Here is a 26,610-nt window from a genome sequence, read left to right on the forward strand (position 1 = left end):
CTGTCACATCAAACTTGACCCTGGATGTTGAGACAGAGCCAAGTCTCTGTAAGGTGTAGGGAAACAGTTTCTAACATTCAGCTTGGCAGCCCAATCCCATTTGGACCATTCACTTTTCATGCAACGGGAAACTCGCCAGAAGAAGATTGGATAATGGAGCAGCCAGGTTCGCTTGGTTGGCTTAACTCTTATTCGTGAATTCTTCCCTCTTTTTCTGACGAGGTCGGACTGACAGAAGCGCCACTTGGTTCAACAAGTTTGTGCTTAGTGTTTGGAGGATTCTGTAGGGTCTGGTGCCTTCATTTCATTCCCAGTACTTTTTCCTCAGGGATGCAAAGGGATACATGCTAATATAGAGGTAGGCAATACTGCTTAGTAGATTGAGACATAGTTATTAAGCTTCAGTAGTTACAGTACAATGAAGGAAACAAATAAAATATTCTGAGTGAGGGGTTGGCAACCTTTTGCCACCAGAGAGACATCAATGCATCTTTGGATTGAGACTAGATAGTTATGGTTTAATTTGCTTCTTTCATAATTGAGAGCATTTGTCTTTCTTGTCAGCCTCAATTCTCCCATAGGTGTATTCTGTTTCTGTATTTGAATGCCATTTTTTTGTTCGTTGATACAGTAAATGAAAATGTAGGTAGGTTGGCTGGGCAGTTCTATTTACACTCATATTACAGCAAATGATTATCCTGATTGGTTGAGTGAGTACACATATATTTAATTTTTTTTGTTTCTTGTTCATACAGAATATTAACAATTGTTATTTATTCATCAGGATAAATACCAACAGAGAGATGGCAAAAGCTCATTGCACTGAAGATAAAGGTCATGAAAGGTTAGAGACTCCTCCTACAGCTCACAGCCAGAGCCCAGCAAGAGAGAGAAAGAGGAGAGAACTGTCGAGAGATGTCGAAGGAGTGAAAGGGAAAGATGGTGAGGAGGTGGAGTTACTGTAACATAAAAGAATCGGGGATATGAGAGAGGAGAAGGTAAATGAATGAGACAGCAGGATGAATTGTATAAAATGAAAAGGGGGCAGGGGAAAGAGCAAATAAATGAAGAGCAGGAGAGGGGGTCTGTGACAGAGAGTGAGGGATGTAAAGCAAAAGAGAATAAAATGAGAAGAGAGGAGAGCGCAGATGATTTTCAGAGAGAGAGAGAGAAGAAGAGAGAGAGGGTTCCACACAGTAAACCACTGACGGATGGCTGGCATTTAGCTCCCCACTACCTCCGGAAATAACTAATTAAGCATGGTCTGGTGTGTGTCTGTGTGCGTGTGTAGTCATGTTTGTGCATGAAGACAGAGCAGGGAACCATGACGGGGGAATAAGGAATTTTTATATGAAGCATGAATCAACAAGAAATGTGTCATGTTCGCAATTCTATTAAAACTCATCTTAATTATTTGGCAAAAGCTCCATTTTCACTGTGCGCCCTGTGTCTGCTGTTAAGAGGAGTTTATGCCAATTCAAACAAAGCTTTATTTCACTTTGACATGTGAATAATGCCATCAGCTCAATGTTTTACAACGACTGTCTGAGCTATATCACACAAGTTCACTGATTGATATCGTTATAAGGAAGAAGTGATAAAAAAAATAAAATTGCACAAGTAACAGCAGGCAGCTCAAAGGGCCTCATGTCCAATAGTGTTTCTCCACAGCCTTCGACGACTTTAAACTATCCAGACACAATAGAGGATTAGCCAAATACTACTGGTCCTGACACGAAAGCTTTTGTTTTGATTACATTTTCTGTCTCGTTTACCTTCAGTATACCCTCCTGGAATATTTTCCACCATTTTTCACTTTCTCTGCATGCACTTCACATACCTTCTCTAAGGCCACTGATTCTCTGAGCTGCAGGATTGCTTTCATGGAAGTATTCCAACACAGTTATGATGAGCGAGGGGTATATGACCTCCTGGCAAGTCTCAAGATGATTTTGGAAAGCTATTTTCAATATTTTCAACCCCTTTCCCCTCTAAAATGCAGGCCAGAGTGCTACATTCCTGCTCATTTGACATTAGCTGCATGGCTCAGGGTTCAATTGATACTGTTAGTGATTTTTTTTCCCAAGGGAATTACATTTCTCTTATCTTACCAGAGAAAACATTGAACACAGCAAAATAAGTAACTGTAAGGTATTTGCTGATTCATGCCTACTTTGCACTCAAATAAAGACTGATACAATTTTTTCCATTCAAGATAAGATATCTTTATTGTCACTGTACAAGCACAACGGAATAATGTTGGTATAAACCTGTAGGAGCCTAAAATCAGTAGTTAAATATAGAAAAAATACAAATACTAAAACCCAAAATATACTAGTACTAAACCCCAAATTTAAAAAATACTAAACTTGCCAATATACATATAAAAGAATGTTTATAAAAACTACAATTAAATAATACAATAAAATATACAATACATTTAGAAAAGTGACAGGTGCTCAGCTTGTACTGGTGGATCATCTCTTTCGTCTACCCCACTTTCAGGATCAGGTTGTTGTCTTGGGTCCAGCTGTCAGGGATCCTCCACCTCTGCGCTGTAGGGTGACTCCTTATTGTTGGGGATTCTGCCAACCACGATGGTGTCATCTGCAAACTTAATGATGGTGTTAGTCTATTGTCGGGGTTTGAAATCATGTGTGTAGAGAGAGAACAGTAGAGGGCTCAGCACACAACCCTGTGGTGCACCTGTGTTCAGTATGATGGAGGAGACATTTTTTCCAGTGCGCACAGTCTGTGTTGTGTTGGTGAGGAAATCAATTCAAAATAGTTCAATTAAAAAGTGATGTAACAAATTTAAATGAGTTATACTTGTATCATAAGATGGTTCCTGCCTGGGTCATAGGAAGAGACATGCAAAGCCATAGAAACACTTTTTAAAATTGGCTTTATTCAGTGTGATTAAATGGTAGAGATCACACATTCAACCATATGTACAGTAGTTCTACTTATGTAAGCTTTGTTTTTTCAACTTATCAGTGATGTTCCTGTTACTAGATACCATACAATTCTTATTTTCTTTAAAGGCTGAGCAAAATTGTCCTTGAAACCTTTCTGCCAATAAATATTGAGTTTAAAAAATTGAATACAATCCACAACGAATAGGTAAAGTGAATACATCCATCTTGTTTATTGTTTTAGACTCATATTTATGTGATTACATTTAGATGCAAAAGACTTATTAAAACACATTTCAACGTTGTTTGCTCAGTAAATACTGTATATTGGAGAAAAAAAAACATTATTTTATTTAACACAAAGAGACCACTGGCTAGATAAGGCATAACACAACACCTTACTGTTGCCAATGTTTATGATGTATATCATGTTTGTGATGTTTGTAGGATTTAATCATAGGCTTATTCTACGATCATTTCCCCTGTCATCCATCTGGTAGGTTTCTCTGCTGCTTGTTCCTCCTGTTTAGTTAATGGAGGAATGCCAAACAATGAAAATCTGTCCACAAACAGATTTGAAATTTAATATACTAAGGATGTCTGTGACAGAGTTTTGATTTATTAAAAGAAAACCTGGCACAGTGTTCAATTAGCTGTGAGTTTAGTTTAACCAGTGATGTTCTAAATGTTGAATATCTTTCATCATGTTGATGAAACATGTAACTTTATGAGCAAAATTAGATGATTACTATTAGTCAAGACTATTGTGTAGTCTTTGCTGACTTTAAAGTTTAGTGATTATTTTGGTTGAAGCTCCTTTGGTTTCGGACTCAGGAGGTAAAAAAGGACATTAAGCTCTTACAAATGATAAAGTGACGAAGCATGCCTTGAGAGGACAATAAAAGAGGAAAAACAGCCTAACACAGCATAGTGACATGAGAAAGATTGAGACTTCCTTTACTGCCTCCCAAAGAGACAAAGTGCTCCGCAAATATCTAACTACTAGTTAGTACTTCTGATGCCCACAACCACCCTGCTGTGTGTTACACACACACACACACACACACACACACACACACCCCTCAACTCAATGGGGATAATACCGGGTTCTCACTCTCTACTAGAACTGCTGGGGATGGTAGATAGTGGTCAACACACACACTCTTGAAGGAGTTGGTTTTCTCATCACTATACGCCCTTATTAGAACAAGACAAAGGTTATCTGTTAACATACGGTTGTACAGAATCGTCTCAGATTAAATCACTTCACTAAAATCTCACCTGTTTATACGCTCTTTTACACATCTGTGCAGCAACAAGAATCACATACAAACCTGAAATTACATCATTTATGATCATTCTTATTGTGCGGTTACTTTCATGCATAAAGTATGGCCAGGCAAGTCTTGGTACAAACAGTCACACGTGCTCTCCTTGTAACTTGCATATACAGTACACGTGAATGCATTTGTGCATCGCGTAGACATGATTTTCTGCAGTTAACAAGGAAAACAAATGATTGGTCCATTATTTATGACAATTAAGGAAACAGCTCTGTTTCTGTGTCTAACAAGCCAAACAAGAGGGCCTGAAGAAAGGGAAAACTGCGGTAGTCTTCACTCCTGTCAGCAATATTCATAAATACAAACACACACGCTTTGCGTCACACTAAACACACACAAACACGGGTATATTCTGCAAACTGCTTATTGTCCATAGATGACAGTTATTTGAGGTTCTACATATCTCTAGCTCGTCAAAAGTTGGAATTTGCCAGTTTAAGTTCTGCAAAACACATTTACTTTCCATTTACTTCTGTGACTTCTATAACCCACTGGCTGCACTAGTGTAATTTCACTGAGACGTTTAGATTTATTTATTTTTATATCTATAAGTTCAATCACTCTACATCCAATTGCTTTCTCTTTTCCTACAAACAAGCTCTTTTTGTTCATCATTCTCAATGACATCAGTCTGATTAAATCCAATTCAATTCAATAATCTAAAAAGAAACATATCATTTCAAAATATTCTTATGCCAGCATTTGGTGTTTGAAAAACCAGAATACTAATTAAAAATCGTATGAATATATGTATAAGTCAGAGCCAAGGTACAAATTGTATATGCTATATTTATGTATACATTTTGAGCAGCCGGAATTGTTAACCAGTTGGGAAAAAACGAGATCTCAAATGAAACTTGTTGAGTGATAAACACTATATGTTGTTGACATTGGATAACCCTGCCCAAGTTGAACAGAGCAGTATTGCACCACATAAGTAATTCAAAATAGGTAATTGCATTTAAGCTTTTTAAAGAACTATTCAAACATGTTTCTAGGAGCAAATGAAAACAACCTTGACATCTTTGTGTTTCTTGCTCAATGAAATCTCTGACATTTATCTGTGTTCCTGAGAAATCTGTTGATTTCTACTGAATTGTGTTTCTTAGCCAGAAACAGGCTGTGCATACTGATGACAGAAAAGACATGAAAAATTGTGTTTTTGATTATAATATGTCACCTGAATCTGGCACATTAATGAAAGAAAACGCTCACACATACACCGAAATATACGTACGGTACAGATGTATGTTCTTATCTCACAACCTTATACCTTTACTACCCACACATACATGCACTCTGTTCATGTTTATTAGCTTGAAATGCAGACTGGACCACTTCCCTCCTTTTGAATATTCATGAGCACCTGCTTTCTCCCAAAAGCTCGTGACAAAACCTTGCCACTGGCATGTACTGTATATGTGTTCGGCTTTGTACTTGTCTGAGTGTGTGTGTGTGTGTGTTTGTGTGTTTGTGTCTGTGTGTGTGGAGGGCGGGGGGCTACTGTCTGCTGCAGTAAAATGTTGTTGAATTGAAGAGGAGCATTGAGCCTGAAAAGATGGAACACCTGCCAAGATAAGTTGTTGTATGACTAATGCAGCGAGAGCTTCTTTAATTATATGCATGTTCAGCCATTTGCCAGATAATCTGATGTGAAGTTTTATGATATCCAACAAAAGTTTGAGTTGGACTGAGGCAAAAGTATTGTCGAGGCATGAATTATAGCATGCAAAACCTATTTATACACACATTTATATGCAAGTTTAATAAAACTAACAGAGAAAATATGCAAAGTTATGCACCTATGCACCACCTTAATGTCCTTTTGTCGTGTTGCCCACACAAGCTTTTTTTTCCCATTTTTTGCTAAATTTAACCAGTATAAGCATTTCCCTTTTGAGACTCCAATGCTGTGAATGTTTCTTGATTTCAAGCAAGGATTTAAAAGCTTGTCTGTAAGGAAAGTGGACTAGACATTGATAACCTTGCCACTCTGATTTGATATCATGTAAAATATTAGCATTTTCAATGTAGTGTGACGTATTGAAATTAAGATTTAGACTACATTAAATAGGCTGCATGGTGGTGCAGTGGTTAGTGCTGTTGTCTCACAGTGAGGAGGTTCCTGGTTTGAATCCCCGTTGGACAGGAGCCTCTCTGTGGGGATTTAGCATGTTCTCCTTGTACATGCGTGAGTTTTCTCCAGGTACTTCGGCTTCCTCCTACAGTCCAAAGACATGCCAGTAAATGATTGATTATTGCCTGTAGGTGTGAATGTGAGTGTGTCTGTCTCTATATCTCAGCCCTGTGACTGGTGAATAGTCCAGGATGTTGCACGCCCAGTGACAGCTAGAATCAGCATCCAGCCCCCCACGACTCCGAACAGTAAAAAGCAGCATAGATAATGACGGTATGGACATTAATGAAACACATTTTGGGTTAGATGACAGCACTGTATTGTGCAGGGTTCAAATATCCAAAGGAGGATTCATTTTGTGATACTTAGTAATCGCTCATCGTGGTCGATACATACTTTGTAACATACATTCTGCATATAGCTCCATGTAGAAAAACTGGTCCATGCAAATGTTTCCTCCAGGTTGTATTATTGCAATTCCTTATCATCAGGCAGCCCTAATAAGTCTTTAAAGATAGAGTCAGTGGCTTTTTCCTAAAAAAATAACTTACAGACTCATACAAAGATGCGACTCAATCATCACTTAGGGGCCTCCATACATGTGTGGTGTTGACTTTGTCCCTGTCTTGGGCCTGAGTTTTGATGTTTTGTTTTATTTTAGTTGACATTTATGGGTGGGGAGTCAGTTTGTTTCCCCCAGCCAATGACAGCACGCAGGTGAGTTTAGGGGTTGATACACTTGAGGGATTGGACTTGATTCAAACCGCCGAATATAACGGATACGTACTGTATGTAGTGGCACAGAAGAGTATATATAACCATAGTAAGGAGTAATGCCAAGTGGATAAAGCTCCTTCAAAAACAAGGGTGAACCTTGCATGGCTTTGCACGCAAGACGTGGAGTTGGCCTGCTTTCTGTTGGACAAGCAGGTACCAAGCAATGGTGGTTAGACTGTGCTAGCGTGCAGAAGCCTGCTGTTTAGGTACATAGTAAACATACACACCACGTTCTGCACTGAGTGTGCACTTCTGGGGGCGGCGAGCCTAGCAGGAGGGGCCCAGTTTGAATGTTGTGTTTACAAGCTTCAACGGACAATGCTACTGACTCTACTTTAAAAGACTCTTAGTCCAAAAATGCTGCAGCATGTGTACAGTCTAGGAGAAGAGATCACATTAGCTTCTCTGCACTGGCTACCTACAAAATCTAAACTACAACATTTCCTTCCCTCTGATACCTTTGTCAAGTGTGTTATCAAACAATTACCCCACCATGATCTTAAGTAGACAATACTCCACCTGCTGTTTGTGCACAGGTGAGATAGATGGATCCCCAAACACCTCCTTGATCTTCACCCCGACAAAGCTCTTAATGGCCAGGCAGCATCTTCCCTTAAAGAGCTCATACTGCTGTGTTACTCCTCTAGACAGAATGCAGTCCTGCTTGTGGTACCTAAATTACTAAAAGTAAAATGGGAGGTAAAGCCATCAGTTTGTAGGCCCCACTCCTTTGGAAAGAAACATTTGTTTACAAGGCATGTTTTTTTTTAAATCTGAAATGAGTCGCATAGCGAGGCCATTGTACATATTTACTTTTGTGATCAATCAAATCTCAGAGGGCTCTATCTGTCAACATTATGAGGCAAAACTAGACCAGATTCCGAAGCTCCATATCATTATTTTGAAGACACCATGAGTATCTTTTAGTAATATTCCTAATCATGTCTAACTACGTTGACCTTTGAGAATATTGAAGATTGAGTGTACTGAACGAGGAAATCAATTTTAACAGAGTTCGGGTGAACTATATGACCGTTGTGTGTATGTAAAAGTGTGAGCGTTCTGGTTTATTAGATTGTTAAAAAATGCACATACAGTTTATTACACATGAATTTTTACATTCTCTGCAATCTGTTCCTTAAACTTCAACATGTGCATACTGTACATGACATGATGTAAGGTAATAGCTTTTATTGAACACACTAAGGAGTTCAACATAGAAATGCACAGTAAACAACAACCACCATGTGTAGAATATATGTCATATGTAGGACAAACGCACAAATAACACTTATGCGAACACACACACACACACGCACTCAATCCTTAGGACTCACAATCAGACACAGATCATAAGACAGCTGACATAAAAGCCTTTATATGTACCCCCACCTTCCTCATCCAATCCAATAATTTCTCTGAGGCCAATTCTCTTAGGGCACGTTCACATCATACAGATGCCCCCCCCCCCCCCCCCCCCCTTCTCTTTCACACAGACACGCAGACAGAGCTGTTTGCTGTGATTGGGGTTAAGCCTCAGGTTATTATTGAGGAGAGACAGGGGAGTGTGTGGCTGTGAGTGTTTGTGGGATAGAGAGAGGTTGTGTACATTTTGCTTTAAAATCTGCACTTTGAAAAAAAGATCTGTTGAAATTGCTACTGAGAGGTAGCAATTTCAACAGAATCTAATACCACAACAAAAAAACAAGCAGGGAGGACTTAGAGACATTACATTAAAAAAAAAACAATTATTGTGCAGAGAGTACAACCAATGTCATTATTACGATTGAATAAGCCATTAGGAACAGGTACAACACCTTGCTATGCTGAAAACAGTAGAAACAACATTCTCACATTATTATATTTCTATCATAACAAATGTAATGTAACACTAATCCATCATGAGCGCAGCACTTAGCAACTTAGCAAAGTTACAGTGACAAAAAACAAACTTCCTTTAAGAGGCAGAAATCTTGGGCAAAACCAGACTCATGATGAACAGCCATCTGCCCAAACTGCACCGGCTGTTAAATGTTTGTATTTCAATTGTTTTCTTGTTTTATTCACTGCTGGCTGTAAATCAAAATGTCCCTCTGGGATAATAAAGCTTCCCTTAAACCTTGAATAGTACAACTGTATATTTAAAAAATGCAACGTAATGGTGGAAAACTATGTTGCTACATATCCTGACATTTTGAATGCATTAATGAGTGATACAGCATTCTGAAACAAACAATATCGGCATATTAAACATATATGATGTGTCTTTTGAATTATCTGTGACGATTTTTTGTTTTTGAGTTACAAATCATTGTGCCCTAGCTTCCTCTGAATTTTAGTAATGACCTTAGAACAGTGCCTGATTTCCTTACTATATAAAGTAAGCTAACTCTATGGTAACTTCACATATGAGTGATATATTTAATTGCGTTTTAGATGCATTGAATGTTGCTCTAACACAGGATCTTTAAGTCAAATATCACACCAATTTCCTACAAATAAAGTGAACTCTGCTCTAAGCTAGAAGCGACAACATTGCCTTCGTTGTTGTTGGCAACTGAGCAGACTTGTTGTAGTGAAGTTTAGACTACAAAAATGACTGTCTCACTTCATTGTTGTGCGTCACAGCTTTAGTGTAAATGTCCTTCACCAACTGCTGCTTTTATAAATGTGTTCTCTAGAACTGCTGAAGTGATTCATAGGCTAAGAAGGGATGGATTTACTGACATATTCAAATAGTTCACAGACGTTTGCATTTATATGTGATGATTCATACATAAAATGCATATGGGTCAGAAAACATATAGTGGGTGATACCTCGAACAAGAGTGAAAGCAGCACATGAATGTTAATTGTGTAGTGTATATGACACTGCAAGCCCCTGTAAACACTGAATCACGCCGGTGATTATGATAATAGTGTAAAAGTTTAAATAAAGTGCAAGTCTTTGAATGTTAAAGTAGTTAATTTGGGTAAAAAAAGAACAGAATAAAGGCAAAATATCAAGATCATCATGAAAGTAGGAGGGCAGAGCGATAGAGGGATGGAGGCAGAGGTTTATGACCGCTGCATTAGCCTCTGTGCTTGTCTCCCTCCAGCACCATTAGCATATCATTAGAAAACATCTGAACTCACAGATGTTGGACTCTTTAGCCTGGCAGGCTTGCTGAGAAGCCAACGCACACCAACACACGCGCACAAACAGGCTCTCTGCAAATCTAGTGCACTCTCGCAGTGAACACACATACACATTCGAACAGACGCGTACACACAGTGTGAACTCCCAGATGTTTTCTGCTGGCCCATGGCATGATCACAGAAGAGGAGAAAGACGCTGGCACAGATCTGACTAAGAGATGTGACTGAGATAAAGAGAGAGATATTCTGTGTTCATTCATTCAATAAAATAACATGAAATTACAAAAATATGAAAGATGGACCCGCACACCCTTAAACACTTCACAAGGTATATCTATGTATTTTAATTAGTACATGTTTAGATCTGTATTTGCATGCATATGTGAGCCTGCATGGACATCGGTGCACATTTGTGTGTATGGGTGTTCATACACTCATGTTATTAGCCATCTGCCAGCCAGTGGGGACAGCGCTGTCCAAGAACTGTCAAACAGTGTGCGTTTAGTCTGCGCTGCCAGAGCCCGGGCAGAGTATTTAGACAAGGTGTGTGAAGATCCAGGACTATCGCATGAGAGGATAATCTTCATCTGTCAGGCACCCAAGGGTGATGTTTAATGGTTTTAGCAGGTAGCCAGGCGAGGTCATTTGCCTGCCGGCTCCATACCATCCCCATTAGCATACATTTAAAAAGAGGCGACGATGACAAATCACAAATTCTACAGAAGAAAATTAAGCAAGTGCAAATTCTGTAGAGTACATTGATGCACAAAGAGATTTCAAAATCTTTTTTAGAAAGATATTAATTATTTGCATGCAGTGTGTTGAAATCTTGCAGATTTAAAGCATGTTAATGACATTTCCTCTCCTAAATTTAAGTGAGATATTATGATGTTAGCCACTCTACATGTACATACTTATTCATGTGTACTGTCCTATACCATATTTCAAAAGGCTCTTCACACAGTAGACAATATCAGTGTTTTAAAGCAACAATAAATTGTGACTCGTCCAGAACACTTTGAGCACAACAGAGCTGGCTTAATTGTTAAATTACTAGCAACCTCGTGGTTCCAGCTGCCTGTAATTTAGCCTGACGTTAATTCTTGCCGGTAGTCATATTGATGCAGCATGCTGCCACTCTGTCACTGAGTCCCACCATAATAGCATTTATTTACAAGTCACGCTTTATCTGCAAAGAGGGCTCTAATTTGACAGGTCCAGGAGAGACTGAGAGGAGTGTGTAACCGTAATGAAGCATGCTAGTTCAGTCAATCATCAGTGTGTTCCTCAAAATGCTTCAAATCTCTTCAAAGGTTTGTCGAAATACGGCATGCGTGGGCACTCCAGCTTCAGCTTTTCTTTGCTATAGAACTGTCTGCAGGGACTTGTTGTGACACTTTCCGCATCTATTTTGTGCTGAAATCTTAAATTCACTGTCACTGTATTCAAAATCACTAAAGCTGTCAACTCAAATTCTTACTTTTGTCTTTTCAAATTAGAATTGCAAGTAAATCAGCAGATTTATACATAAGATATAACTGGTGCCACTCACCAGTTGTCTTCAGCTTACACTTTTAAACATTATGTTTGGTTATATGGACAAAAAATGCCCCAAATTGGGGCGCTGGTGGCTCAGTGGTTAGTGCGCGCGCCCCATGTATGGAGGCTGTAGTCCTCAAAGCAGGCAGCCCGGGCTCAAATCCCACCTGTGGCTCCCTTCCTGCATGTCATTCCCCCACTCTCTCTCTCCCTGATTTCCAGCTCTATCCACTGTCCTATCTCTCCATAAAGACCCAAAAAGCCCCAAAATAAATCTTTAAAAAAAATAAAAAAATGTCCCAAATAATGAACACCATTATTCTGTTGGGTAAAACATTTATATTTGAAGCACAATCAAGTAATTATCTGTATATTACTGTTGGCAAATATACATAACAAAACTATTTTTTGAGGGGCAAATGTTGTTAATTAGCACAACACCAAATCAAATGGGATCAATTGACTCTTACCAAGAGTAGGAGGATTTAAAACCTTATACTCTACTTTACTTATAAAGTACTGCTAAATAGCAGTCCCTTTAGGAAGTTGCAAGTAAGCAAATAAACACAATTTAAACCAATCCCCTTTAAATGGGTGTGGACAAAGATTGATCTGGACCAAAATATTGTGAGATCATCAGAGGGACGTCTATGATTTTGAGTTTTTTTAGATCTCTGGTATGCTGTATGCTAGAAACTGGAAATTAGCCCGAATCTGAATATGAATTCAGAAAGGCTCGGATAAAGACATCGATATGTATCATTTTTATATCCGAATACGCTCTTTATTATCCGGAATTATTAAAAAGTCATTATTTTGTTATGTGCTTCATTGACCGCCTCCTGAGGCCCTCCAGCTCCAGTCTTCATCCTCTGCCCCCTCCTACGACATTAATGCAATGAGGCTGTTGCTCCATTTAGGTCAAACCTCCTCAATGTACATTGAAATAAAGCTAAGAAACTGTCTTTTTACCCGGATGTGTTAATATCCTCCATTTAAAAAAACAAAAAAAAAACAGTTAAAGATCAGTTCATTTAGTCCACAATGCAGAAGTTATCGCAAGCTCGTCACTCTTAACTCGCAGGAAAGCAGGCTGCAGACTGACAGTTCAGCTGTCTCTCATGGTCTCATGAGAGACGGGGGAGGATTCATTAATAGTTCGGCAGTTAAAGCCTAGTGTCTGCTAGGCAGATTTCTTAAACCCCCCGTGAACTATCTATAGAAAGCTCAGAGTGTAGTTTTTGGTAATTTGGTTTTAACTTTGTCTTCATCATTTAGGGAAACGAGTAGTTTCTGGATGCAAAGTTCTATACTTCTGTAGCCATTGAGGAGGACAGAAGGATAGGAGGAGCTACTGTAGGCAGGCAAAGGCAGATGAAAGCCTGATGTGGCAGCTGGTTACACCTAAAGGCTCTAGACTTTATATAATATATAACATTATTCACTCTCAAGACTGTAAATCATATAATGATGTATACAGTCCATGGATATATCTTGTATCTCAGTCAATTTTAATCCATTTAAGATGTAAAGCCAACAGTTACATAACATTTTGACTTAGTGTCCAGGCAGTTGATAAAACTTTCATGTAAAATAAAAATAATGAGCAAGAGAGAAACAGTAAAATTCAGTAAAAAGAGGTAGAAATATGTTTCATAATTATTTATATGTCTGTAGAATTATTTTGATGCTTTGAAGGCATTGCCAGAATTACCATGACTTCCTTTAATCAAATGTTCTGATGTAATTTGATAGAAGTGTTTTTTAATTCTTTATAATAATGAAAGCTTTAAAAACACACCTACTGTTAAACCACGCCCACTTCCAATTGTATATGCAAAAACAGACACAGAAAATCTTTTGGTTGAACAGATAGAGATAATGACACAGATAATGATGCCTCTGACATCTCTACCACACACATTTTTTGCTTCAAAGCAAACGATGATCATTTCTTCTTCATGAGTCTACAGACCAACAAGAGTCTGTTACAAATGAAAGTTGTAAACTTGATTGTAACTTCATCATTACAGTATTATATACAGTATTGTATATAGTGATGGAAATTGTTTTCCTGTCATAATATAAAAAAAGAGCAAGATTTTAACCCTTTTCCAGAAAAGATGAGAATAAAATGCCTCTGAATGAGGAGGAGCATGGATTTGCATGACAATGACAAAAACAACAGCCATGACTACATTGTATGGCTGCTGCCTTTTGTTCATTTCTCCTGGAATATTCCACCCATCCCTTGAATGAAGAAATCAGCTGCAAGTCACAGAGGCTGAGCAATTGCTGCTGCATGTTATAAATGGACTGTTCAGTGGCTGCCATTGACTCGCATTGATCCACACTTTACTTAGAGTAATGCGAGGAGTCCCCAGCTGCAACATCACAGTGTAACACCATCAATTGATTTGTATCTGCTAATGGTCTTTTTGTCTGTTTCCAATAAGATACAAGACTTAGCTGCTGGGGGCAAGGGAGGAATGAGTGAGAAAGAGTGTGACAAAAAGAGATATTCCTCAGCAGAAATGAGGAGAAAAGAAGCAATTTCGCTTGGCGCAGTTGGGGGAAAGAAAGGCTTTGGGCAAAATGGAGATGAAACGATACAGGTTAAGGAAAGGATACAGAGAGGACTGGTGGATACTGATATTACCCAAATGGTGTGCTGAAGGAAATGCAGAAGGTATAACGGATGGATGGAAAGTTTGAGGAATTCCGTTAAGGGGATGAGTCATAGGGCACATGGCTAAGGAGGTGGATAAAGCTGAGGAGCTTCAGGAAGAGGAGTATGAGGAGGGTGTGGAAGGAGGAGGAGAAGAAAGACATTTAGATTGATGAGTCATCAGAAGGAGGGGATGGTGAAAGGGAAGGATGGATGGATGGATGAAAAACCAGAGATGAAGGAATGGGGGAGTTATTCTTGTAACCTTTCAAGCAGGAGTTGTGACACATGGATAGATGGATGGACGGACGGACGGATTGTGCCACCATATTTTTGATAACAAGGAAATAACTTTAGATAAGCTACTGGCATGCCATCCTTCAGTATGCTAAGTTCACACTATGGAAGGTCCTTCCATACTGACTCTTTGCTCTGCATGATGACAGCAAAATAGATGATGTTAGGTCAAGGGAAAATGGGGGAGGGGAGGTATATGCACACAAACACACTCATACTCACATTTCACTGCCTTTAATTAATTTCTCAAACAAAAGAGATCCAAAGACAAAGCTTGCACTAACTGATACGGGGTTTATTTGTGCTTCTGCCATTTAAAACGTGCACTGACAGTGAATCTCCATCTTAACTCCAAGGTCTTAGGCTATTGTCTACAAGGACCACAAGGTCAACTGCAATGGAAAGAAGAAGGTGACAGATACAGACAGGCAATATTAGAGATATTGTGGAGCTGAAGGTAAGTGTTAGGATGTCACATTGTCAGCTATAACACATATTTGTAAAGCTTTGGAAACATAATGGATACAGAAACTGTGTGCTCTTATATTTTCTGTAATTCAATCGTTGATTCTCAATGTTTCTCTTTTTGAGAAATGTTAAAATTCAATCCAAACTCCTAATAAACTATTTTTGGGGCAGTAGCAAAAAGGGGGAAAAAAAGGATAGGATGAAAGAATCCACTCTATTTAATTCAATCCAGTCTAATGTCTGCACAGCAAGGCTATTAGAATTTGATTCTGGTACAGTGTGTAACAGCAGAGTCCCATCATCATAATTGCAAAGAAAAACATTTGAGCCACAATCACATCAAATATCACATAACAGCTACAAACCGTTTGATGAGAAGGCAATAGGGGAGCCAGGACGCTGCAGAGCCATATTGCAGTGAGGGGAAAAACTGTTTTTTCATCTGTTTGTCCTTGGTGGCGATGATTTGTAACACCTCCTAGAAGGTAATGGCTGGAACAAGGAGAGAGCTTGGAATCAGTCGGATTCTAAAAACATAAACATTAAGAGCCTACAGCTACACCAGCAGCTCTTTCATCTGTACTCAGCACAGTGGTGCTTTAAGGGAAATTGCAATGTCAGCATTCTAGCATTCTCACAGAGACAATGGGAACATGTGGATGTTTAGCAGAGTTCCTGTTTATCATATTCAGCCTTATAGTTGAACATGTTTACATGCTAAGTGCTAATTAGTATTGGCAGCTGTGGCTCAGCAGGCATCATTGTCCACTTATCACAAGGTTGGCGAGGTTGATGTCCTTGGCCAGCAAACGAAATTGCTTTAGAGGATTGGGCCAGAACCTGGTGTGGTAGCTCTCTGCATGCTTTTTAGTATTATTAGTAAGTGTGTTTTGGTGATTTAGAGAGGAATTTAAAAGGGCTCCAAATGAATGTGCGCGCAACTGCAATTCAACTAAAAGGATTAATCAGAGACTACAACTTAGGGCTTTTGAACATCAAATTTTGACACTGTTTTTGACTAATAGAATTTGAACTGTATTCCATAAATGTTCATACTGAGGGAACCATTATTGTTATAACATAGTTTCATGGCAACAAGGTAAAGGGTTAGGGTATCAAAGTCAATATGATTCATGCAGACCATTGATATTTGTACAAATTTTATTGGCAGAAAAACTAACATTTGCTGAAATATGACAGACTGTACCAGAGTGCTGTCTGCGCTATCCAGAAAGCCACATGGATCACGTGTCAAATAATCTAACCAAGTTTGCAACTTTGGTTTGCATGATAAAGACACACTAATTGTTGGTTGATTGACATTACGTTCAGTAAGTATAAATGTTTCTAATATCCCTGATTTAATTGTGAAATGTGGCTTTTCTAGCAGTGATCCATCTGGGTTTGGACATACAGTAGCTGAGACATTGTTATTTAGCTAGTTTGGCCATGTTATGTTTGTACCAAAGTCTGTAGAGACTTTGAATTACATTTGTTAATTTGCCCTGCAAAAAAACAACATTACTATGCCATTTTGACTTTAATATCAGTCTAATTAAACACATTTTTCACCATGAAAGTGGAGGAGTATATCAAAATGGGTTGCTTTTCTCAAATGTCAAAAAAGACCCAAACCAGAGGTAAAGGTTTGTTTTTCAACATCAATATTAAAGTGTTAATTTTCAATCAATATGGTTAGACGTACAAAGCTAACAGCAAAGTGTCAATAACCACACATCTATAGACTCTTCGTTGATTAGTCTTTATATTGACCGTGAACTGAGCTAATGACTTTGGCCAAACCAAAGATATATGGATATATGGCCAATATATAAATTGATGGGTTTAAGAATATCTGATATTGATATATTGATTAGAGCTACTTTAGAATATGAAAGATCAAGACATATTTTCCACCATGAAGTCCTTCATAATGACTTGCTATGTTAGAATAAAAAGGGTTTTGTTTTGTTTTCTTCTAATTCTATGTGTGCAGGTCATGCATTAGCAGAAGTATGTTTTGTTTTCCCCAAACCTGTACTCATTGTATCCTACAAAAGATGTCTTCTTATCATACATTTCTAATGTGTTAAACATGAATTAGTTTGTACAATAAATGTGACAATACAGTACACTTCTTAAACAATTTTTCCCAGGGTCATGATCGATTGTGTAAATTTTAGAAAAGATTAAAAATACCATCAGCACATATTATAGTAGAGATAGAGTTTCTCCAGGAATAGATAAGATGCAAGCTTTTCTTTTCAAGTGCATACACAGTGTTGGCCATTGTGATGAGTTTATTGGCAAGGGAAACATTGTTTGGTTGGAGTCTTTCTCTTGAATCTTCAAAATTCTAGTCTTTGAATTAAAAAAAATTCTCTCAAGGACAAATAAGGAATATATCAACTGTTTCAGCAATCTGAACCTGACCAACTCAGCCTACAGGCACCAATTAATAGCGCCTCACTCACCTCATACTCCCCTCTGACTGAGGACAAAGTCTCTGAGCTTCTGCTGGACTCTCAGCCCACCACCTGTCCTCTGGACCCGATGCCATGTAACCTCTTACAGACTATTTCCTCTACACTTCATGCTACAGTTATGCACATCGTCAACTCCTCTCCTTAAATGGGTGTCCACCCCCCCTCCCCCACACACACACTGCATTCAAGCAAGCACGGGCCACCCCACTGCTAAAAAAAAAACCACACCCTGGGGGTGCCAGTAACCTAGTAGTTTGTGCACTCGCCCTATGTACGGAGGCTAAAGACCTTCAAGTGGTTTGAATCCAATCTTAAACTCCTCATCTGCATGTCATTCCCCACTCTCGCTCTTTCCATTTTTTGACTCTTTCCACTGTCCTATCTCTAAATAAAAAGCCCAAAAATATACAAATATTTATTTTTTTTATATATATATTTTTTAAATAAACCCAGCCCAGGTTAAAAACTACAAACTGGTTTCACTTCTGCCATTTCTGTTAAAGTCTCTGACCCAAATCAGTCTTGCATTAAGCAGGGACATTATACTGAGGCTGCACAGCTGTCAGTAACCAAATTGTTACATTTGGCTAGACCTGTCAGCTGCCTTTGACACAGTGAACCATCAAATCCTCCTATCCACACTCTCTCTTGGCATCTCAGGATCTATCCTTCGCTGGTTCATATCCTACCTCTCAGGGAGATCTTTTAGTGTCTTGGAAGGGATAAGTCTCCAAAGCTCACAGTTTATCCACGGGGTGCCTCAGGGGTCAGAGCTCAGTCCCCTTTTCTTCTCAATATAAACCACCTCACTTCACTTGGTGCAATCATCCTCTGCTCTGGTTTATCATATCATTGCTTTGCTGATGACACCCAGCTCTTTCTGTCATTCCCACCAGATGACATAACAGTCTCTGCAAGAATTTCATCATGCCCTGCTGATATCTCTAAATGGATGAACGAACGCCACCTTCAACCCAACCTATCAAAGACTGACTTCATCATCATTCCAGCTAGTCCCTCAATGCAAACACAGATCAATATCCAGCTTGGAAAAAACAAACTCATGCCCACAAATTCTGTCTGGAACCTGTGTGTCATGATTGATGACCAGCTAACATTTAAGATTCACATGGCCTCGATTGTCCGGTTGTGTCGATTTGCCCTGTACAACATCAGGAAGATCAGACCTTACCTGTCAGAGCATTCTGCACAGCTCCTGGTACAGGCTCTTGTGATATCACACATTGACTTTTACAGCTCCTTTCTGGCCAGGCTTCCTGAATGCACAATCAAATCTCTGAAGGTGATCCAAAATCCAGCAGTGCCAATGGTCTTCAACAGATCAGTTGCCAGGCTTACATTTGTCTCCTGTTTTTCATTGACCTATATGTCTTAAGACTCTGGACACTTGAGAAACTTAAAAATCTGTATGCACTTCCTGGTGAAGGAAATCTACAAAGGACTAGGTGGTAACACTTTATATTAAGGTGCTTGTAATAAGCGTTAATAACAGGTAATAAGTCACTTATAAGACCTTATTAGATTCTTATTAACACAAATAAGACTATATAAGTGTCAATATAGGCATAATTAACACATTTATTATGTCTTATAAGACACTTATAGGCTCTTATTAGAAACGTATTAACACTTTATAAACCGTCATAAACATTAATAAGATGCTTATTAATGTTAATAAGACTTCATGAGTGTTAATTAAACTATAAATTAATTTATAATTGGCTTGATATTAATTAATTATATTAATTTATATTAAGGTGCTTATTACAAGCACCTTAATATAAAGTGTTACCAACTAGGGTTTCATTTCTAAATCATGTCCCTCTTCTCATAAGGAATACTTTTTTTTACATTTTGCTGTTTAAAAAGCATCAAAATTGCAACAGTTCAATGTTGTTTTTCTGCAAATTTGCTCTTGAAACACATTTACATGTAGATAACACTATTGCTGTGGGAGAGCATTAGAAAGTTATAACAATGATTCATTCTTTGTGTCTAAGTATAACTGTCCTGTATAACAAAAGCATTTCCTTTAAGATATGTTTTCCTTTAATTACTGTTATGGATTACCAATGAAGAAAAATGCTGAATGAGCACAATGAATGTGTTTTCCAATAGCACATAATGTCAGAGGTTGACCATTAATAGTGTCATGTGGAGTTCAGCGAGACATCTTCATTTAAAGATGCCTTTAAACAGCCACCAAGTCACCAGCAGAAAAAAAGGAGAATGTTCCCCAGAGGGGAGGCCTTACAAAGTTCCTGTGTGTGTTTAATACTAGTGCCATGATGCAAGCAAAAGTAAAAATGCATTATTCATTTTTTTCTTAACTGTGTAACTGTGTCAAACCTTCAGCAGCATTTACATACTTTATTTAGCCCACTCACAGTAAAACCTGAGGTCCCCAGTCAGTCTGAAGGAGCATGAAAACACACTGCTAAGAGACAGCAGGAGAAGTCATTATCACATTCAGTGAGTATTCATAAATAAGTAAGAGAGCCGAGAGTCAATGAAGTCCCTTCAAGAGACATTCTGTTCAGGATTTAACATCTGCGTTGATTGCATGCTAAAAATAAACAGCAATGAATAACCTCCACCATGAAGCACAGTAATTAAAGTTAAGATGGCTTAACCTTTGTCTATCAAGAAAAGTTTGGGAAAATGACTTTGTATAAGCATCCCTTCACTGCATTCTATACACTCTTGTAGGCTGTAAGCTGTCTTTTTAATGAAAAGCCAACAGGAAGTTCAATAGATCTATCATTGCTGCAGACTAATCGTCCAGCAATGGAAAAAAGACTGTTAAGAGTTATTATAGCCATGTGAAAGTGCCCCTATGTTGCATGTTTCTACCTGGATCTTTAGTGGACTCATCAGATTAATACTTCAATGTTTGTTACAAAAATATAACCACAATTGAGATTTTGGAGAAACTATGGGTAATATGGTTGGTCATCTTTATCTGCCACTCAGGTATAAGAGAGAGCTACACATTCAGAGGGGATTAAACAGTTCGGGAGCCCTGGCCTAATTGTTCTTATCAGAATAAATGCACTGGCAATGACACTGCACTTTTGTTGGATGCTTTCCCCACTTTCAATTTGAAAAAAGTGGAGCAACTGCCTGTGTTTGGGTGCTGTCGAAGCATTATATTTGCAACAGTGTGAGTCAATTCGATACGAAACAGTTTTTATATTGTGCGTCAGAATGAGACGTCAAAGGATATACCAAAGTGAATGAGAACATGTTGTAGACATCAACAATGAGAATCAGTCTTAAGCTTTAAAACTGTTTTCCCGTTGTCGAATTTAGGCATCAAAACTTAAATGTCAGCACAATGCTCCCCGTGTCCGTAAAGGTGACACGGAGGGCAGGTGAAAGCGTCCCAGCCTGCAGCACTATAGGTGAATTTCCTAATTAGCGCACCAGACGCATCTCATCAATGTCAACTCCTGGTGAGCTGTTTGTTTTTAGATGCCTGCAGACTCTCAGAGGCACATGGTGTGAAAGCAGTGAAGAGTCTGACTGCTGCCTGCATGCAGCGCAGTTTGGTTTCAGCACCATGGACAGAGTCCGCCAGTCTGACTGGACGCTTGCGACATGAGGATGACAATACCGAATTGAACATCTATTTGAGCACTTCGCAGGCACTTATACTGTTGTACAGGCAGGTCTCCAAGAGAGATTCACAAGATTTTGTCCGATTATTTTAGCTTAAAATCAACTTCAAATTCGAGTTGGAGGCCACCCATGTGTGTTATAGCTGCCAAATCGTGCAATGTTCAATATAAGATATGTTGAACTCATATTTGTTCCAGGATATTTCATTATACTCTTATGTTCTGTAACCGTGTGGGAAACCCCCTCAGAGATGGACAGAGCGCATCTTTCACTGGGACGAGCCATAAAACATTCGTTTCGTTTTGCCATCTGGAAAAATGAAACTGTGCTCTCCACCGTGTAACTACGCGATCCCACACCGTCTGTCAGTTTTACCGACCTGCTACCGGCGCATGCTAGATAAAAACCACTGTGGTTTGGATACAGCTATAGCATAATGTACTTTATGCTAGAGATTTACTCCAGGTTCGATTCTTCCTCAGCGTTTTATTATCGTATTTTAAGATGCACAAAACACATTTTTAAAAGCATTCTGTGTTGCCCTGTGGTCGCGCTCAATGCCTTGTGGTCTAGTCTTCTTTTTTTTTTTCTGCAGCCAGATGTTTGTGCTCACGAGGTCGTGACGTTTAACATCCACACAACGACGATTTTAGCGGGTCCCCAGGGCGCCATCAGAGTCCCGCAACTGCAGGCGGCCTGAGGTTTCCCTCTGTTAGCTGTCCTAAATGCTTCTGCTTTAGTGGGGAGACACAGAGTGTGTTTGGCCGCGGAGTTAACCAATGCGTCAGGATGGATTGTAATGAATTTAGTTTGAGCCAAGCCGAACCCCTCTCTTAAGATTGCATTTTTTTTGCTTGAATCTCTTGTCCCTTGTTTTTGGCGCGCGATCAAGCGCTTTTTGTGTTAATGATCTTGGGAAGTGCTGACAAAAACAAAATATGAGCCTTGTTAGGCTAAATGCTGTCGAGCTTACACAGAGGGGACAACCGAGTGGTGCGCGCAAACACGCACGCAAGCACACTCACGCGGATCATTCACTATTTTCCTTTTTTCTTTCTTTTTGCTTTTACTTGTATTAACCCAGACCAACCCTTATCAAAAGGCTACAGCAAGCCAATTCAATGTTAGTAAATAAAGACGGCAGACGAGGAAGGTGAAAGTGAGAGATGGAAAGGAGGAGAGGGGCAAAGAGAGAGAGAAAGAGACAACGAGGGTGTGTGGGTGATGGTTTAGGAGAGAGAGGTAGAGACGGGGTGCGCATGTCCAGTCCATCCATGCAGGCTGCTCTCTGAGCTCGCCAATCATTCTAGCGAGTTTCCCCACTCTTTTTTTTCTCTCCCTCTCTCTTCGCGTCGTTCCATGTGCACCGAGCGCACGGCTCTCTCCTGAGCGGACACTGCAGGGGGAAGAAACGAACGATCTCATCATGGAATAGGAATACTGCTGGACAAAACTGGGGAAAAACCTCATATCTTTCTTCTTTCCCCCCTTTCTGACGCCTTTCCCCCCCTCTTTCTCTATCTCTCTTGCATCTCCCCACTTTCTCTCTTTCCCGATGTCTCTCAACAGTTTCTGAAAGGATTAAAGCAAAGAAAAATGAGGATTATTATTTTTTCCTGGCACTTTCTCGGGCTGTATTCCGCCCTGTGGGGACTGGCGACAGGGGCTTTCCCCAGCTCGGTGCAGATAGGTGAGTTGGAGGATTCTTACGCACGGATCATCATATCAGACACACTACACTTGATATCATGCGTTTTGGTGGACAGCAGTTTTTTTGGGGGGGGTGCGCGTTGAGCCTTGAAAACACAAATTACTGTGTAACTCTAAAGCAGGAATGATAGAAGAAGAGAAAGCACGTCTTGGTGCATCTTGTTCTTCTGATTTAAAAAAAAAAAAAATGTGACTCGTTTGTTTCATGAAAGGAAGAACTTTGCACTCCTGCTATCCTTTCACTGTGTTTGCATGTATTTTAAAGGCTGATCTGGGCTCATGAATGTTTCAGCTAGCTTTGTTCCCTTCGAGTCTTCTTCAATGTTTAGACACTGCAGTATTCGCTCTCTCTCTCTCCCTCTCTCTCTCTGTCTCTCTCTATTTCTCTCTCTCTCTCTCTCTCTCCCTCTCTCTCTCTCTGCCCTTTTCCAGTTACCCTCCTGTCAGTGCTGGAGAAACCTGCCTTAAAGATCAGAGACAAAGTTAACTAAATCGGGATCAACAAAGGGTTTACCTATAGGGCATACTGACCACACACACGTTGGAACTTTCTCTCTCTCCCTTCCTCCTCCCTCTCTCCTACACACACACACACATTTGTAAAGGCATGTGTGTGGTAATGAATGCACTGCATCACCCGTTGTGGGGGGCATCTGGGAGGTCCTATAATGAGATTCGGCTCCTTGACTCTGTCTCCCTACAGCTGCCAATAAACTTAATATGCTAAATATTTCTTCTTGGCATACACACATACACACACACACATGCAGAAACAGATATTTGCTCAGGATTTCAAGCATATACATAGTCCACATGGAGTCATAGAAATACACACATATTGTAGGCTCTGTGTGCACATATTGTACACCATGCAGGGCTAAACTTCAGTCTCACACCGGAATGCATATATGTGCACACATTAACCATACATGCGTTCATGTACACTGTGTGTACCTAAGCATATGTGATCCTTCAGAAGCACACACATTGTCTCCCACTGTTCTCCTTAAACACTCAAATATACATACAGGATTACTTGCTGGGCTCTCCAGCAGTTCATTTCAGTACTCATTTGCATATCTCTGCATTGCACACAAGTGTAATGTCAGTGGAAGCACAGGCTGTTTCTCTCTGTCTGTCTGTCTGTCTGTCTGTCTGTGTGTGTGTGTGTGTGTGTGTGTGTGTGTGTGTGTGTGTGTGTGTGTGTGTGTGTGTGTGTGTGTGTGTGTGTGTGTGTGTGTGCGTGCATGTGCATGTGCATGTGCATGGGTGTGTGCATGTGTGTCTGTGTGTGCAACAGAGGCAGAGAAAGACACAGATGAGAAGGTTTGTAGAAATTCTTAGAGAGACTGGTGCAATAACGTATCATGACTAGGACATATCAAGACGCCTCACCGAGTTGAAATGTGTGTGTGCATTCTAATTTGGAATTCTGTCTGTGGCCACACAAATATTGGACATTTGACCCAAGATTTGCGATACGAAAGATACATTGAAGTTTATTAAAACCCATCAAATTATTGTGTTCATGCAAAATCTGCTTTACACATTACTAACACATGTCCAATGGGTGTTATCTTTGTGTACTGTAGGGAATTGGTTACTGATCAAATAATCTGCAAAAACTAAAGAAAACTAAGGCACAAAAAAGGAAACATAACGCAAAGTTCTCCTTTGCATGACACACAGTTGTACACATAAGTGGCTCAATGTAGTGATACCGCTTTGCTCAATATGCTCTTGCCTCCACACTCCCTCCCTGTCATCTTTCTGTACTCCCTCCTTTTTTTCTCTCTCTCTCTCTCCTGATGTGAAGTCAAGCCTTTACAGTCTGTCATTATGATCCAACTCAGTTGAGTTGAGTTTGATTCAGTAAAACTTAAGTCACATCCGTTTATTTCAGTTCAGTTACAATTACTGTTTGAGGAAATACAGAGAAAATCTATACAATTGGCACTACGAACACATTTATTGACAGGGATATTTACAGATGTATAGCCAACCAACATGTTCCATTAACAATGGGCATAAGATATAAAGAATAACTGTATCAATCTCTTGTGTCTCTTTTTTTCATATCTTTTTAGTTTTGATATACAAATTATTAGTCTCACTGGTCCTTTCTCATCTTTATTTTTTTTTAGCTAGACCTCATCTTTAAAGGACACTTACCTCACTCACCCTTTCTTTTTGTATCCTCCATGATCTTCCTTCATTTCTCTCACTCTGTCTGATCCGGCCTTCATTCTGTTGTCTTTTATGTCCTCTCTGACTCATTACCCCCTTGGCTGCCTTGAATTCCTGTCAGCTTTGTTGTCTTTCTTTTCTTCTCTTCTCCTCTGTCCCCTTCTGTCATCCTCTAATTCCATCAATGAAATCCACAGTGTGGGTATCCTCAAGTGTGTTTGCACTCATGTTTGTGCGTGACAATGTGCTAGAAGACAAATTACCTTTTTGTAACAACGCTAATGAAGATCTTGGCTTTCTTCTCCATCACCCCTCTCTTCTGCTTACTCCCAATTTATCTATCCTTCCTCCCAACATTACTCTCCTTCTCCCTGTCTCCGTCCCTCTTTCCACCCAACAATAACTCACTTCCTCTCCTCTCCATCATACTCTTTTCCTCTCTGCCCCCCTCTCTGTGTCCCTCTCTCTAGGTGGGTTGTTCATTAGGAATACTGATCAGGAGTATACAGCGTTTCGGCTAGCTATCTTCCTTCACAACACCAGCCCAAACGCTACGGAAGCGCCCTTTAACCTGGTCCCGCACGTCGACAATATAGAAACGGCCAACAGCTTCGCCGTCACCAATGCATGTAAGTACCAAATGTGCATGCAACTACAAAAAAGCTCAAACAAATATGTGCAAAGTTCCTCTATTTCTCTTCCTATTTTTTTTCTCTTACCTTTTAAATGTCTGGCATCCTCCATGTTCGTTTGTTAGCCTCTATATGCTCTATTCTTTCTGTACTGTTGGAAGAAGAAATGGTCTAATTGGGATCTTAATTTAATTAAAGGATCAGACTGCAACTTCAATCATCATCATAATTTCCACGCAAAAAACTCGGGCTGTGTTATGTTTTGTTCTTGTTGTGTAAAACTGGCTTTTCTGCACAAGTGCCAGATCAAATTTCCATTTTGAAATGCTGGTTTTAGAACATGCTGCTTACATTTTAATGGGCCTAATTATAAGCCATGCATTTTGAAAGTTGTGTGGGTTATTTTTGTCATCAATTATGTTAAAAAATATTTATAAAATCATATTTTTCCCACTTGCATGTCGTTCAACTCTTCCCCTTGTCCTTTGGAACGGTACCAATAACAACCTGACCTCATTATAAATATATTCTACATATTAAATTAACCTCAGCTGCAGACACTGATGAAAACGGGCCCTTTGTGTCCAGAACCGAGTGAAATAGTTGATTCTTGTGTCCTCTCTGATCTTTCTGAGGGATGACAGCTAATCTTTCGGCCCCCCTCTCTTTTC

The 26,610-nt window shown here is 39.5% G+C and overlaps 1 protein-coding gene across 6 annotated transcripts in view; it reads left to right on the forward strand.

The window, feature by feature from the left end:
- Window positions 1–22,696: 22,696 nt before the first annotated feature.
- gria4a (glutamate receptor, ionotropic, AMPA 4a) overlaps window positions 22,697–26,610 on the forward strand; it is a 112,301-nt gene continuing 108,387 nt past the window's right edge. For all 6 annotated transcript variants that reach the window (XM_061046388.1, XM_061046387.1, XM_061046391.1 and 3 more), the window contains exons 1-2: window positions 22,697–23,100; window positions 25,778–25,936. In XM_061046388.1, the coding sequence (XP_060902371.1) occupies window positions 23,007–23,100; window positions 25,778–25,936 (253 nt within the window). In that variant the 5' untranslated portion in view covers window positions 22,697–23,006. The remainder of the gene's footprint in view (window positions 23,101–25,777; window positions 25,937–26,610) is intronic.

The sequence above is a fragment of the Labrus mixtus genome, chromosome 9, assembly GCF_963584025.1.
Source record: "Labrus mixtus chromosome 9, fLabMix1.1, whole genome shotgun sequence".
Classification (NCBI taxonomy): Eukaryota; Metazoa; Chordata; class Actinopteri; order Labriformes; family Labridae; genus Labrus; species Labrus mixtus.